General features: G+C 36.2%; 1 protein-coding gene across 1 annotated transcript in view; it reads right to left on the bottom strand.

Moving 5' to 3' along the window:
* Nucleotides 1-5814: 5814 nt before the first annotated feature.
* Nucleotides 5815-16749, bottom strand: part of scai (suppressor of cancer cell invasion) — a 32553-nt gene continuing 21618 nt past the window's right edge. Inside the window, exons 12-17 of the mRNA XM_042509139.1 lie at nucleotides 14521-14620; nucleotides 14185-14266; nucleotides 12524-12596; nucleotides 11660-11833; nucleotides 10896-10996; nucleotides 5815-8642 (exon numbers count right to left, since the gene is read on the bottom strand). Of these exons, the coding sequence (XP_042365073.1) occupies nucleotides 8496-8642; nucleotides 10896-10996; nucleotides 11660-11833; nucleotides 12524-12596; nucleotides 14185-14266; nucleotides 14521-14620 (677 nt within the window). The 3' untranslated portion in view covers nucleotides 5815-8495. The remainder of the gene's footprint in view (nucleotides 8643-10895; nucleotides 10997-11659; nucleotides 11834-12523; nucleotides 12597-14184; nucleotides 14267-14520; nucleotides 14621-16749) is intronic.

The raw sequence follows: 16749 nt of genomic DNA, 5'->3' as shown, positions 1-16749 counted from the left end.
AAGGTAGAAATGACCCCAAGACATCCGGGGGAGAAAACAGGATTGATCCGTCGGCAGTTATTTGTGTTGTGTTCCCAAGAGGCGTCGACATGCTTCAACATGGATGTGGGTCCTTTAAATGGAGCAGTGGCTTTTGTGCTTGTGCGTGCATGTCAAAAACAAGTAGATTTCTTGTGCTCTGACAGATTCTCATACTGGCTCTGCTTGGCGAGCACTGATTTGTCTCACCAGATGATGATTACCCTAAAACCAACCTTCAGATCCTCCCTGCTGCTAGTTTCTCTGCTTTTCTGTGCATCCTCTTAGCGTGAAAGGTGGACAAAAGTGCTCAAAAATCTGGTGTTCACTGATGATGTTTTATCTTCTGCTATTAGACCTCACTGTAGCTGCTTTAATCATCTTAAAGGTACTCACATCATCCATTTATCACATTTTGAACAGTTATGCACGCGAATAAGAAAAACACACAAAAAACAAAAACAATTAAAAGAAAATATGGGCCCAGGAATGCAAAAGTAGACTAATTCTGATACCACACATTCTCAAAAAAAAAGAGAAAAGAAAGGAAGAAAAAAAAAGAAAGAAAAGGCTTTAAATCAGAGTGAAACTTATCCATTAAGGCTAAATTAGGTTACAACTCATAAATTACTTAAAATATCTTTGAACACTCACAATGGAGGCAGAGGAGAGAGAAAAACCTTCTGTCTCGTGTTTGTCACAGTGGACAGCTCACATTAGGCTTTATAATCCCATATGAGCACAGTGTGAACACTGCATGATGCTGTAAATCAGCCACCAATTCTGACATGTGATCATCACTTCCTCTGCACAAAAAGATCAGTCATCTTGTTTGTTTTGAGTGTTCCTGTCCATTCCTTGTTTGCATGTCTCTCATTCACGTACATTATCTTGCTAAAATCTCATTTGCAAGGATTCATAGTATTTCCACACAGGCAACCTCGTGTATACAACCCTAATTCCAGAAAAGTTGGGACGCTGTGTAAAACGAATAAAGACAAAATGCAATATTTTGCGAACTTCTTCAACCTACAGTATATTAAAAAATATACACCTATTCTGAATTTGATGCATGCAACAATTTCAAACAATGCTGATGGGGGCAACAAACAGTTGCAATGGAGGTTAGTGCATGAAGGGTACATACAGGTTTTGGAGCAACATATGCTGCCATCCAGACTTTTTTTTTTTTTTTTCAGAAATGCTCCCGCTTTTTCCAGCAAGACAACACCAAAGAGTGCAGGTACTAGACTGGTCTGTCTGCAGTCCAGACCTGTCTCCCTTCGAAAATGTGTGGAGCATCATGAAGCGCAAAATGTAACGAGAGTCCCCCAACTGTCAAGCCACTAAAGTAATTAATTTAGAAATAAGGGGATAAAGAAAATCACCTTTAAAACAATTTGTGTCCTCACTTCCAAAACACTAAGTGCTGTTATTAGAAAAGCTGATGTCACACAGTGCTCAACACCAACTTTTTTGAAACATGTTCCAGGCATCAAATTAAGACTAAGTGTATATTTAAAAAGGAAAAAGAAAAGTTTATCAGTTTAAACATTAAATATCTCATCTTTGGACTGTATTCAATTGAATATAGGTTGAAAAGGATTTACAAATTATTTACACAATGTCAAAACTTTTTTGGATTTGAGGTTCTGATATCTTGTTTGCAAAAGGTGATACCTTTGTAATTATCCTATTCCCATAAATCAATATGTTGTTCACATGAGCTATCTTGTTCAAACAAACTTACTATCTTCTTTGCACAACTTCTCTTGTTCATGTTATCTAGTTAACATCTCATTTGTACATATTCATATTATTTTTATTATCATCATATTATTCAAGTTACCTGGTTCCCTTAATTTCGTAGCTTGTTCCAACAGGTTAATATCTTGTTCATACAAGTCATCCCCTTGCTCATAGAAGTGATTAAAAGTTGACACAAGTTCTTATCTTTTCTGCACAAATCTGTTTGCATCTTTATGTAACTTAACTCTAAAATCTTACAAACTGATTTCACTTAAAAATATCTAGGAAAACAATTGCCTTGAAAATTTTAAATAAATATAACTAGTAATTTAAATGTATTTTAACTTCATATGTAGTTATTAAGTTTACTTACAAAGTTTGTGTATTTACTTAATTTTGTGAAGTTGTTGCAACTTAAATATGACAAGTTTAATCAAATCAATCAATCAACTTTAATAAACCAAGTTTACTGTGCTTTGTATCTGTACTCTGCTGGTTGCAAACCAGACAATCATATTTGTGTTTTCTTAAATATTTTAACAAAACAGAATTCGCAGATCTCCAAACTTCATCATTGCCAAAATTATCTTTGTCTTGATCAAGTTAAGTCAGATGAACTTGGTTTACTGAAGCTGCTAACACTTAAAAAGAACATGTTAATTTCCCATGTTGTTTTTACATTCACCTTCAACTTCACAAAATTAAGTTAATACAGATACACTTCAAGTAAACTTCACACTTAGATAGAAAGTAAACATAAATTAAGAGTAATAATTACATTTACTTACATTTTTCGAGGCAATCGGTTTCCAAGATTATTTTAAGATCAATTTGTCAGATTTGACAGTGTTAACTTACTCAAATCAGTTTTCTCACATCTTGTGTTAAATGAATGTATTAGCAACCAGGATTTTGGGGGCTTCTGTGACTTCCATTCTGATACACCCGTCACATTAGGTGAAGCAGGAACCACCATTTTTCAATATACAGAATCAATTCACGCTATTGCACCATGCTCCATGTGCTGCTGGGTACCTTACATCAAATTGGAAACATGAAATAAATAAAAATATATTTACACACACAAAATACACAATCCTGTTTCAAGAGGTGTTAGTCTGTGATGGAATGCAAGCAAATTCATTCTTTTTTTTTTTTGCGCTAATGATCCCGCTGACTGGTGCTACATAATAAATAAACTGGTTGTGTTCACGGTGCTGTTTTAAATTATTAATCACAAAAGACATCACTACAGCAAACGGCTTAACAGAAGCTAAAAGTTATCTTGTTTATTTATTTGATTATTTTATAGTGATCATTGTGAGCAGAGTACAGTGTAACTTCACTGTTTGGGTTTATTTCCCATTCAATAATGCTTATTTTGAGCCATTAGGCCACATATTTTGATTTTTTCATGGAATTCAATTCATGGAGTCAAAGGAAAACACCATACAATAAAATGTTAAAAACATATAAACATGATTTTTTTTTTAAACTTAGCATACAAATTTGTCACCTTGCAACATTTGATGAACACATTTATGCTCTTTTTTTCTGTCCTGATTGATGTCCAAACATGTTTTGGTTGTTATTTCTTTGTAAAGTAGAAAATCATGACTGCAGTCCCCACTGACAGCACTGTTTCAGAGCACCACTGGCTATAAAGCACAATTCCTCCTCACATGTACAGTATATGAACATGTTATTGCTGCCTATTCAACACGTTTTGGACATCAGCTGACATATTTGACACATTTCAGGCAGAGGCTGTTCAAAAAGTGACAGCAGATGAAAACGGGAAATCACTGACTCACACAACTTTGTAGAAAAGAAGGTCACCAGTGTGAAGGGCTGGCATGAAAACAATTACATGGAAGGTTTTGTCTCTTTTTTTCCCCCCCGAAAGCACAACAAACAAGATCAGAACAATATTAAACTTGATAAAGTGCAAGCCTACAATATTGTAATCGTCAAAACTGTCAACACAAGGGAACGTGGAGGTTGATATTACAGTGAAAAGAGAAGAAAATGTAGAAACGGCTTGCTTTCCCAGACCTAATGTAAAATGGAGAAAACAGCGGTGTTGTTCCTCTGCCTCTCTTCAAGTCCTCGGAAAGTTGGAATGTAACATGTTTAGAAAAATGGCCAAAGAACAAACTGGCCTCTTTAACATTTTGCTCCTCAACTTCATATTTCATTACATATTTTATAGACTTACTAAATACTGAACAAACACATCTGTGCCAAACATTGCTTTACATTATCTGTACACATACTCGAACAATGGCAATAAATATAATAATAAACACTAAAAAATAGTGTTCCTCTTATCATTTCTGTCAATTCAAAAATCTCGACCCACAACCAGCTGGCTCGGCTACTTCCTGCATCACTGCATCTTTTTATCATTTGGGTCAAGGGCAGTTAACTGACAGCTGGTTTTACTCTCAGCTTCACTACAACGGCCTGTGCAATCACTCCTCCTGCTGGTGCCAGACATAAATCCCCAATGACAAACACTTCACACACTGTAATATACTCTAATCGCCTTCACTGTCACATCTGACAAGTTGATTTTACTTTAAAAAAATCGAGGAAACCAAAATGTAAGTAAATATAACTATTAGTCTAATTTATTCTTACTTTCTATTTAACTGAAAGTTTACTTACAGCCTAGTTATATTTACATAATTTTGTGAAGTTTGACAAGTTAAATTAAATCAGTCTTTTGAAGTTTTAACATTAGTAAACCTGCATTCTGCTGGTTGCAAACTAGTCCGTTGAATTGTCTAAGGCTGTCAAGTGATTAAATAAATTAATATAATTAATAACATGCTTTGTGATTAATTCATCTTAATCGTATTTTTTAAAAAATAAAATAGAATTCATTTTTATAAGCACAAATTCCACTCATTTATGAAGTCATGCAGCTCCTGCATTGTCAACACCATGGTCCTGCAAAAATATTTCAAAATAAAATGCCTTGTGTCAACAACTGATGGGATTCTTTCAACACAGACGTTGTCAGAGGATGTTTTTGAAACAGGGAAGTAAAACAGACTTCTTGTATTCTCTTGTCTCTGTGACAGACAGAGACCATTACATTTAAGTAAAGTTAATTCTGATTGCCTGGTCCACTGTGGCTTGACAAGGCCGGCTGCTAGTGCCAGCATCCGAGGCTGTGCTAGTACGAAAACTCATGTTAAAAAGCCATGTGGCCATCAATGAGACACCTGTTCAAAGCGCACCACAATTAATCAGAGTTAATTTTTTAAATGCGTAGTTTTTTCTGTGATTAATACATCAAATTTACTGTGTTATTTTGAAAGCCCTAGTATTATATCAAACACGTTAGTAAAACAGAACTGGCAGATCTCCGAACTTCATCACTGGCAAAATGATTTGTCACAGGTAAGTTAAGTCAGACTACCTTGCCTTACTGAAGTTATTAACACTTAAAAGGAACAAGCTGATTTCACTTGTCATATTTAAGTTGCAACAACTTAGCAAAAGTGGCTGAATTTTCGGTAGAATGAACACTTACATAAAAGGTAAACATGAATTAAGTTTAATAGTTATATTTACTTTCCTTTTTCAAGGTAATTAGCTTCCAAGATTATACTAAGATCAACTTGTCAGATTTTTTTTCCTTAGAAAGAACCAGGACATTTCTATTGTTGTTTTCAAGTTGCAACAACTTCATAAAATAAGTAAATACAGGTAAATTTTAAGTAACCCTAACACTTAGATATAGAGTAAACATGAATTACTTTGAATAATCTTTCCTTTTTCAAGGCAATCAGTTTCTAGGACTATTTTAAGTAGAAATCATCGTGTCAGATTTTACAAATTGTCAGATTAGAAAATGATCAAAAACAAGTGAAAAATGTCTAGAAAACTATATTCAACATTTATTTTCTGCATTTTTTTCTGGTCATTTTCTTATTTGTTTTTACTATTAATTATTATTATTATTATTATTATTATTATTATTAGTTTATTTCCATGTTATTTTCTTATTACTTTTTAATTAAATAATTATTTATTTTTTAAAAGAAAAAAAAACAGTTCACTCTGGTTTCAGAGGGTTAAAGATTATTGTCTTGAAACCCAGTCACCAGCATAAATGTTGGAAATGTTGGAATTCTGCAAACCACAGATACGTTACATTAGTACGTTATTATGAAGTGAACATGTTGAAACTCAACATTTCAAAAACACTGTGGTTAATGTGTGTTGGGTTTAGGCACAAAAATGGCCTGGTTCTAGTTAAGAAAAGATTGTGTTTTGGCATGTATAAGTCAGTTCTGCTACCAGCTGTGATCAGTATAATAAGAAAAGCCGGTACTGTAAGACAGACAGCATGGGGGGATTTAATTTTGGCACCGGTCAAGCAGCAGACTACTGATGTCTGCTGAAATGCTACTTTCTACTGCAGAACAAAACTCAGAGGTGACAACACATGAAGTCAACGTAAAACTCCTTAGACAATGTCTTTGGAGGTGCTAGCCAGGGTAGCACTCATGCTATTTTAAAAGCTAAATTCAAACATTCTTAAATCTGATACTACTTTGATTTACTGCCATATGAACATGTTTACAGTTTGGATAAAAGAGCTGATGGTGGGCTTGGGCGGCATCGGGGTATTACAGTATACCAGGGTATTTAGAAATTGCAAAGGTATGTCTTTTTTAATAACGCAATAAATATAGTCATTTAAACTCATTGTATGTAGTGCACAGCACGCACCACCAGAGCTAAGTCTCCAGTCTCAACTAGTGGAACAGGCAGCTGAGCTAAAAGACACAGCAATACCTAGTGGTGAAGGGAGAAGTTTAAGGACTGTAAACAGCTGGCGGCCAGAAGGCAGAGAGAGACCGTGGGGAATAATGGCTTTTTTTTTTTTTTTTACATGTAACTTGGTGAATGGAGGATTTATTTCAAACAAACCAAAGGTGGAGAGTATTGGAGCAGAGACAAGATTACTAACAAGAGTAACCAAAACAGTTTGGATAAGTTTTACTTTGTTTTTGTTAAGTTTGAATGAAAATGTGTTTTATAAAGAGTTGACGAGACAATTAAGCTTCGTCAGTCTTCTGTGACTGAGTTGAATTCAAACGTTGTACAGTTGTATTTCTCAATTTAGAAAAGGGAAACAGGTGTGCTATTACTTTTCTTAACATTTTGCGGGTTTCTATTGTGTATATATTAGTCTGAAAAGCTTAAAGTCAGTAGCGCACTCACCATCAGTGGTGGGGGATGGTGGTGGGTGTTAGCACTGCACTTTCATACAGTCATTTACGGTATACCCTGGTGAAATTTTAGAAAGGTATGAAGGTATGAAATATAACACACCGCCCAAGCCTATTTGAAAGTGAAGACAAAACAACTATGAGAGAAAAGGATGAACGATGATAAAGGTCCTAGGCCATGTTAGCTCATTTTTTGGTGATGCCAGTAACAAACAACACAGCCATCTGACAAAGATGGCAACATCTGTAAGTTTGAAGCACTGGATCAACAGTAAAAGTAAAACCCATGTAGCGGTAAAGTAACTTAACTGTAGGAGGAAGATGATGGGTAGTGCCCATGATATTCCATTTAAGCAACCCGCGGGTAACATTAAGAGGTGTTTTGGTGTCATTTAAGTAATAAATGAGTTGATGTGCATACCGTGCTACTTTCCTTAATCTCCTCTGTGATCAAACTAGATTGTCTTCAATTGTAGATGCAACTGTAAATGTACAGGCCCATGCAACACATGCACTTGCTCCTCTTCCTTATTCCATGCCATTTCAAAATCTAAAACCCTTTCCATATCCTTATAGTTGGAGGCCGTTCTTTGTGTATGAAACAACATAATGTGTACATTTCTTTGCCTCTCTGCATGCAAGCACAGCACAGTGAAATGGAAAAGCAATAACGATCACAATGGAGGATTAAAAGAGGTGGATGGATTGCTGGTTAATGCCACAAAGGAGTGTGATAACTACAACTAATGAGGACCTACAACAGAACATGACGTCATGCACCTTCAGCCTGCTACAACTTCAGCTGTTAAACAGCAATTTGGCAAATACTAGTAATAACATTTTTGGTGAAACCTTTCAAATTCCAGCCTAGAGTGCGAATAATGTGCTAATATTAGATTTTTTTGGATGCAGTGAAGGGTTTTTGTTCAGCACTGTGTTCTGTCTTAGCACCACTCTGCTCTGCCTTCATACAGATAGATAAAGTCACACCTGGAAGCTGCCCAGGATTCCTCTGCTCTCTATCATTAAGGCTTAAACAACCTGCATGCTAAAAAAACTATGAGAAGTATTTAATTTTTTTTAAAAACACAAAACCAAGACTGCCAACATATATCTGACATGAGGAATACAGCTGGAGGCTGCAGCTGTTAATGTGGATGGTGAGTAGAAAAGTTATCCGCAGCCTCTCACTTGTTTGTTTACTCTTATGTCTTACATGATGCTTATATTTACGAGGCAAGCTGCTGACACTCAAAATGGGGAATTGATACTATTCTAAACTTTCTGGCTTATCTATGTGAACATTTTTATGTTGCACTACATTTGCTTCCACAAGTAACAGTTAAATGCAGGACATGAAAGGTGTATGTGCTCAATCAGATATTTCATTACCTGTAGAAAAAGAGAGACAGCTGGGAGGGCTCTGGCAGTCTAGTCTGTATGTACACGTGTGCCATTTTGCCCTGTGCAGAGATGTTAGTAGGCTTCCAGTGGATCATCCCAAAATAGGCTCTGCACATCCAGCATGGTTGCCAGCTCCAAAATATGCTTCTGTAGAAGGCTGCTCTCCACTGTGTCCTGTTTGGGGAGCTCAGGGTACGACTCTGGGAAGCTCTGCGACTCCTGTAAGCACAACATCAGACACCACTGACTCTCACATTTATCACTACAGACATGATTCGAAGTAGGCTTGAGCGGTGTCACAGTATTATGGTATGGCAGGGTATTTAGACACCCTGACAGTATGATTTTCAATACTGTGAAAAACAAAAACTCATCTTTCTATTAACCTCAAACTGTAATGAGGCGGTAGTGAGGATGTATTGTATGTATTGGACAACATTTGCCACCAGAAGTTAGTTTGGTGGATCAGGCAGCTGAGCTGAAAACCATGGTGACTAGGCTGGTTTCCATTAACCCTAAAAGTACGCAAATTGAAACTGAAAATACAAAATACACCTAATGGAACCATGTCAATTAAAAAAAAAATAAAACTCCCGTTTATCGCAAAAAAAAGTTTTTCATGCTTGCATGAGGTGGTATTTCAGGTGATTCAAAAAAGCCATATTTCAGAAAACTGCAATGGAAACATTTTTTTGGCTTTTATAGCTCATACAATGTGTAACACCAGGTGGCAATAATGTGACTTTAGGGATGCCAACTGCCACTAAACCTAAAGAATAAGAAAAACAACAACAAAGTCACTTGACCTTCTACAAAACATGACTCAGTATGTGTGGAGTGAGGAAGAAACCGAGATCTTCTTAACTCTGATACAAGACAAAAATAAATTACAGTGAGTGCCTCGGCGATGACGTTTTTCTGTGGGCCAACCCAGAGGCTACCGTCACCCTGGTTCCCTCGTCAAAAAAGCCTATGGGATTTTTCCACTGGTTTGTATTATTGCAGAAAATAAGCTTTGTGGTAAAGACATGTTTATGATACTTACACATTTTGTTCAGCAGAATAATCTTCACAAATGAGCAGCACTTTTTGGATTTTGAGGAGTAAGTACAATCACTGTGAGTAAAAGCTAATGTTAGGCTATGAACAAACTTCACCATTATCACGTTGCAACCGCTACAAGGCTGTAAAGCCGTGTTTAGCGTGGTTTGGCATGATGTAGTTCAGTAGTCTCAATTAGCTACATGTTAGTAACCACCTTTTAAAGACAAATAAAAGCTGCAATGTTTACAGTGTGGGTATTTCGTATCTTAGAAAAACTGTGAAAGTCTCTTCAGCTTGTGTGAACCATAGACCTTCTTTAAGGCTTCTGACCGTGAAACTATTCAGAAAACCAATTGGCAAAAAGCCACAGAGGTTAACCCAGAAGTTCTAAGTCTTTTTGGTGTATGTGCCCGGTGAGCAGCTCCACTGGACTAAAAAGGCATTATCTTAGGGTCTGGTATCTAGTTATTCTTTAACATCTAGGGCATCTAAGTTGCTCAGTGGCGCATGAAGCCAAAATAACTTTTTCTGTGGTATGAAATTACCTAGATGATTTTCGCTGCTTCTGCATTACTGATTCCCTACAGCAAGCCCACTAGCTGCTCCTGCTAACTCAACCGGCTACTTCCTATTAAGAGCTCTGGAAAGTGGAATGGGGATAAAATGATGTCATCTTGTGTCTCTTCTAGACTTTTCAAGCTCAAAAGAAAGTATCCACTGATTTTCAGACATCTCTTTCACAATGTAAGTCAATGGGAACAATTCTTTATGGGCCCCATGGCATTACATGACAGATTTGGATGTTGTAATTCCTCTGTTTGACCACTAAAAAAAAATTGCTTAAAAGCCCAGCACACCTCTTTAGGGCCTGACAGACAAAGGGAGCAGGGTCCCCCATCTAGGAAATTTGGTTGCATATTATATTAAGCGGATGTAGGTTGTCAGGCAGAGAGCCAGATCAGCTTCCATCTTGACCTGTATTTGCTCTTCGGGTTGGTGAGGGAGGAGACTTCACTTTCATAAAGATAAGTTGCTGCAAAAGGCAAAATATTTTGCATTTAAGTTAATGTGTATTTTCAGTGTTAAATGAATACCAGTGTCTTTCTGACATTCTTAGAGCTTAGGAGAATGATGTCTGTCTATACACCAGCTGTGCTACCAACAGCAACTCTGCTGGTTTAGTGCAGCAGACAACGCTGAATTGTGGGATACACTGGAATAGATGCTCTGAAGTGTGCATCAAGTGTGGGTTAAGTGAACTGTGTGTTTGCATTTTTCAGAAGTGGGACACATTTTGCTGTGTGTCTGATGGTGCATGTTCAGTGAGCACAAAGCCCGAGTGCTGGGCTTCCAACCTACAATGCATTTTTGGCATTAATGTAAACAACTTTACAACCTTGAGAAAGCACAGCAGCAGCAGTGACTCACCCGGAAGAGTTTATGCAGCCTCAGAGCAGCTGAGCAGAACACAAAGCGGATCAGCAGCAGTCGCAGGAACTCGTCACCAAAGAATTGCAAAAAGGCTTGATCTGTGGAGAAAGAGAAAAAATAACAATATCAATGCTGAAACAAATAGTTGATTCATCGATTAGTTGGGCTAAAGAAAATAAATTAACAACAATTTGATAAGTGATTAATCATTTAAGTAAAAAAAATAATAATAAATATAAAGCAAAAAATGCCAAATAACTCACTGTATTTATTTTCTCAAATTAAAAAATCTTTTCTTTTCTCTCACTTTCCATTAAATGTCTTTCGTCAACAAAGTCAACAAAAGTCAACAAAACTGGGCAGGCAAAACATTTCACTACAACTTCCAAATTCCTAGGCAAAAATGCAGAATGACAGCCAGAAATAATACTATGCACAGTCTGAATGCAACAATATAGTTTCCACAGTGTTTTTAGACTTATTGTAGAAGCTGAGCTGGAAATTCACAGATTAAGCAAAAATACACAGTCTTGCCAAAATGTATGCCATATGGATGAACAGCCAAAATAATCAAACAAATGAAGAATGAAAAGCGCATAAATCCAACCAACAGTCCGTAAGGGTTAACCATGGTCAATACTATTTTTTACTTGATATTTTTTTAAAATTGAAATTACATAAAAAGGTATGAATACACATTTTTCATGGTCACTCTTTAATGTCTGCCAGTTTGTTATGCATGGGTATGTGAGATGTGCTACCTATGGTCCGTGATCGGGTTATCAGCTGCCCGATGTCCCGGTACACTTTACAAAGAAATTCTTGAGCCCTTTCCCACAGGCCTCGCTGCACGCTGTTTAAGCCGCACACAGAGGAGAAAGCCAGGAGAGGGCTGTAGAGGAACAGGGTGAAGAGACTCCCGCGCTGAGACTGATCTGAACAGAGAAGCAGAGAACGGCACAAGTGACAACATGAGACACATTTTCTCTGCATGTTCTCATAAACATTGGTACCTGAAAACTTGGTGAAAGAAGCAGTTTTATGAACTTTAACAAAGAAAAAATAAAAATGTCTGGCAAAAAGATGCAAGTGCATCAGAAAAAATCAAAGATTAAGCTTAACAGATAAGGACTGGTTTCTAAATCATAAATTCCAATAACAATCTAGCATTTAATTATATTTCAGGCAAACTGCCAGATAATAAAAGACTGCAGCTTTTCATTAGCTTAAAGCATGTGCCTGGTGATATTCAGTATTTTTCTAATTATCAACAAAGCCCATGAAAAGACAAAAACTAACACTAAATGCATCTACAAAGTATTGTGTGTTTCTCAAAGAGGAAGAAAACCATTCCTCCTGCTTGAGTAACGTTTGATGAAAACTACAAAGTCTAGCTGTTTAAGAAAATTACTGAGCCTTAAAATAATTAAGTAAATAAATCAATATATATATTTATGACCAGTTTTTAAAAGTGTATGTCTTCAGGTTGAACCAATGGGCTAGGGTCTGAGAGCCACAGACAGGCTATGAGTCATAAGCCCTGAGAGACAGACTAACACATAAGGAAATACAGAATATCACCACACTTATCATTACATAAACTGTTGGTCTACATGGACACACACCTTGCACACTCTTGGGATATACTGTAGGCGATAGTAGGCACACCAGAGGCTGGCCAAACAGATTTGTAAAATGCTATGAGGATAAACAAAAGACAGAAAAAATCATATTAATTAGAAGAATGTATAGTCACAGTGTGATCACAACATACATATATATATGTCCCCACCCTATGTCAATAAACATTCAACGCAACATGAAAAAAAGTTCATATTATTCCAATAACTCAGAGTCCCTTTCTTGGCCAACATTGCTTTATAATTTGTCAAACTGGCACCATTAAAAGTATGCTGTATTAAGTATAAGCATTGTAGTGTACCCATGGATGTACAGACTATTAGCACTGGATTATTATTATTTTTTTTTTTATTTCCTTTTTATTGGAATGTGAACTGTACATTATACAGCACAGCATATTTACATTGTTTCCTATTTTTAATATTAAAGTGGGAAAGAGATACAATAAAATCAAAACAAATTATAAGTATATGTTGTAAAATTATTCAAACAGGCAACAGTGATACTTAATAATATGGGTTTTTTTTTTAAGAAAATAAACAACTATTAAAAAACACAAAAAAACCCCAGTCCACCTCTTTGTAAAGTTGGTAGCAATATTTAGCAGGAAAAAAACCCTCTATACACTTACATTTTTTACCCATTACATCTCCCAGCCTGACAACAAATTTTGCATGATCACTTCCCTGTGTATGTTCATATGAGCCTCTGAGTTGAGACGAATATGTTGAGTAAAACAGGATTAGATATTGTTAGAACAAATTGCTAGAACTATGGATGGTAGAAAAGGAGACTGATTTTGATTACAATAAGTAAGTCAACAACAAAGGATTATCAATTTACTCAAGCCAAGGCAGAACCCAAAATGACTAAATAAATGAAGTAATTAAAAATTAAATACATTAACAAAATCTACAACAATAATAATTTGAAAGATCTGACTGCATGCATGTACTCCTAAAAAAAGAAACATAGAATTTAAAAAAAACAACTTGTGTGGCTCAACATAAACTTAGGGGAAGTGATGTTGTAATTATATTTTCTTAAATCAAGTGACATTTGATCTAAATGAAGATATATGTTCCGTCAAAGAACTTTAAACTTGTCCTGTTAAAGTCTTACAATAAATATAAGTTTTCCCATCACATAAATATCATGAATAACATTGATCCATTGCTCAACCTTGGGTGATCACCGGATTATTTTGATACTGCAGAAAATTTAAATCCTGGTAATTCTTTGGAGTTTTAAAGAGTGAATTTATGGACATTTATTCACAATGGACATGAAAGGTAACGATATTATCAAGTGTGAGTCACACTGAATCTAAAAATGCGTGCATCATGGCTGTGTGGTCAGACTGAATTTAGAGAGAATATTGACGCACATTGCTGCCATCAGTTACTTTAATGACCGCCATGAGCTGTGCGTCACAGTCACTGCTGCTGCTGACTTTGTCTGTGAGCAGCCAAACTACAAGAACCAACTTCCTGTTGAGTTTAGAACACCTGCATGCATCTGTCTGTTTCATCTCACAGGGCTGTCTTCACCTCATGCCACCTCTTCAACTCTTCCTCACAGTCTGATAAACATCTGATATATAAATGTGAGCTTTTTTTCCAGGTAGTTTCAGATATGTACATACCTTGTAGGCTGTGCTGTTTGAGGAATCAACAATGACAAAAAGTGGCTTCCGGGTGAAAGGGAACAGGTCCCCTGGATGAAGGCTGCAACATTACAAACAAGTAAATGTCAACAAGCTACATTTCTATAGCAGCAAGTCTATGCTGAACACATGTTTATCTGTCATTAGTCACAAAGAGCAAAGTGATTTCCTCTTTGGGTTACGTCTGTGGACACAGGAAGCTTTCTTCTGTTTCACATTTAGACATATTTACAATATAGATTTTATCTTTCCCTAAAATGTTACAGAAACATTTTTAAACAGTATGATAGTTATATTATATAGCTCAGTAGTCACCAGTGCATTTCCTTCTGAGCCTGATTCCTCTTCTGCACCGTCTCTCCGTTCACCACATCGCGGTTTGTGTTTGTGAGCACTCCTCCAAAATCATATGGTCCTACAAGAAATGTTCAAAGATTAACATTATCAGTTTGAAAAGGCATGACTGATTCTGACATATAGATCATAAATTTCACTGCAACTCTGCACTTAACTGATCAACATGATCAGTGTGTGCATTTACATATTGTGCATATTCTAAATATCCCATAAATTTAACAATATTTCATTTTTTTATTAGGTTGCTGTGACAAATTAAGACTGAAAAAGGCCCACCTCAAGAACAGAATATTAGCCAATGTCCACAAGAAAGGGAATGAATTCCAAATGTCAAATGCTAGGGCCCATTGCTTTGTTAGGGTCTGTTAAAGTATACAAATTAAAAGTTTTGTAAACCATTGTGCAACCTATCCTACCCTTAACCAGTACATCAGGAGCAACTGCTTTGCTTTACATTGCTGTCAGATCCCAGTAGCACTTCCTTCTTATTTTTTTTTTTGTTTGAAATTTGATGAGAAGAAATTCACCTGTCATAAACCTTAGAGAAGCCCCATCTTGTTTATATTTATTGTTCACACTCCTGATTTTTCCCCCCAGAATCTTGCATAAATGCATGACATTACCAGTTGTTTGCAGTTGATTACAGATAGTTATAATAGTAAAATCTTGGTACGGTTGAAACGGTTTTTAACCAGCATTGCATCTACACTCCTCTTTTTGTTGTTGTTTCTTTCTTTTTAAACATAAAAATATTTAAAAAGTAAATAAAATAATATGGAATATTTTTTAAAAATCTCTCACTCTTATAGTATATAAATACATACACACGCACACACACACACACACAACCACAACCACAAACCGTGTGCGATTACAGAGCTTTGAAATCATATATAATAATAGTTGCCGGCGGGGTCCCAAATTAACACCCGTCCAGCGCCAAAATAGTCACGTATTCTCCGCTGCGTTTTTAGGGGCGCGCGCTCTCTCTGTGTCAGTCACATACACCTGCGCGGTGCAGCGAAGCACGAGACATCAGCTGATCATTATACTATCACCAGCCGCTGGTCTGCTGGGAGCTAACACTGCATGCATCCTGATGAAGGTTATGAGATATTAAGACGGAGGCCGCGATGTTTGAACCAACACGAAAACTCTTTTTGGCTCTCACACTGGCAGCGTCAGTGCAGTAGCTTCAATTCTTCCGTTCTTGCCTTTCACAATAAAAGCCCTAGACGGATACACTGCATCACTGCATATTGAATACATATTGAATACTTTTCCTTCAGATTTTGCTTTCTCTGAGTTTGCATTCATTATTATCTCAATTAAATGTACTGAAATAAATGTATGTATGTGAAACAAAAAGACAATTTATTATTTTGGCTGATAAAAAAATATGCTTGGCTGGTAGATTTTTTCAACCAAATTGGCTGGTGAATCAAAAAGTTAATTCTGGACACTAACTGTCAGACTGTTATGCCGCAACCAAAGTTAACAGCAACAATCCACCACAGACACAGCAACGCTGAATGTGCAGCCCATCCCTCCCCCTTCTGAAAGAATCCTATGATTTCAGTGTGTGTATCAGTGCATTTTTAACATTTTCCAGCCCATTTCAACATTATCACAATATATCGATTATTGCGATAATTTTGGTCACGATTATCGTGATATGAAATTTAATAGCATTACATCTCTAACATATATATATATATCTTAATTAAAAATTATATTTAAAAAAGAGGATAGTAGATCCTGCTTGTATATCATAGAACAGGGATGTATGGAACAATAATATATGTAGAATAATAAAGAAAAAAATCAGCTTCATTCAGATAAAGGCCTCATTCAAAATAGCTAAAAAGGAAGATGCTGTTTACAATATATCAAACTAAGAATGTTGTTATATTTAGAATAATAGCAGCACATTGTGTCTGTGCATGTAAACTTAGTCAATGATTTTGCAGTTGAAATCAAATTAAGTAACCCTTATGAATGAAAGCGGTGATTGTCCCTGACAGTGAATATTCTAATACATTTTATTCTGGATTTTCATTTTCATTAACAATGTAGAAATGTTGCCATAACTGACCGTTTAAAATGTCCCTTTCATACAAGTAAACAGCATTTTTTTGGATTTACCCTGGTATGGACGTAGGCTAAGAGGCTGAATTCTGTGCTAGT

This window comes from Plectropomus leopardus, chromosome 20 (genome assembly GCF_008729295.1).
Source record: "Plectropomus leopardus isolate mb chromosome 20, YSFRI_Pleo_2.0, whole genome shotgun sequence".
In the NCBI taxonomy this organism is placed as follows: domain Eukaryota; kingdom Metazoa; phylum Chordata; class Actinopteri; order Perciformes; family Serranidae; genus Plectropomus; species Plectropomus leopardus.
This window is presented reverse-complemented; position numbering and strand designations above follow the sequence as displayed.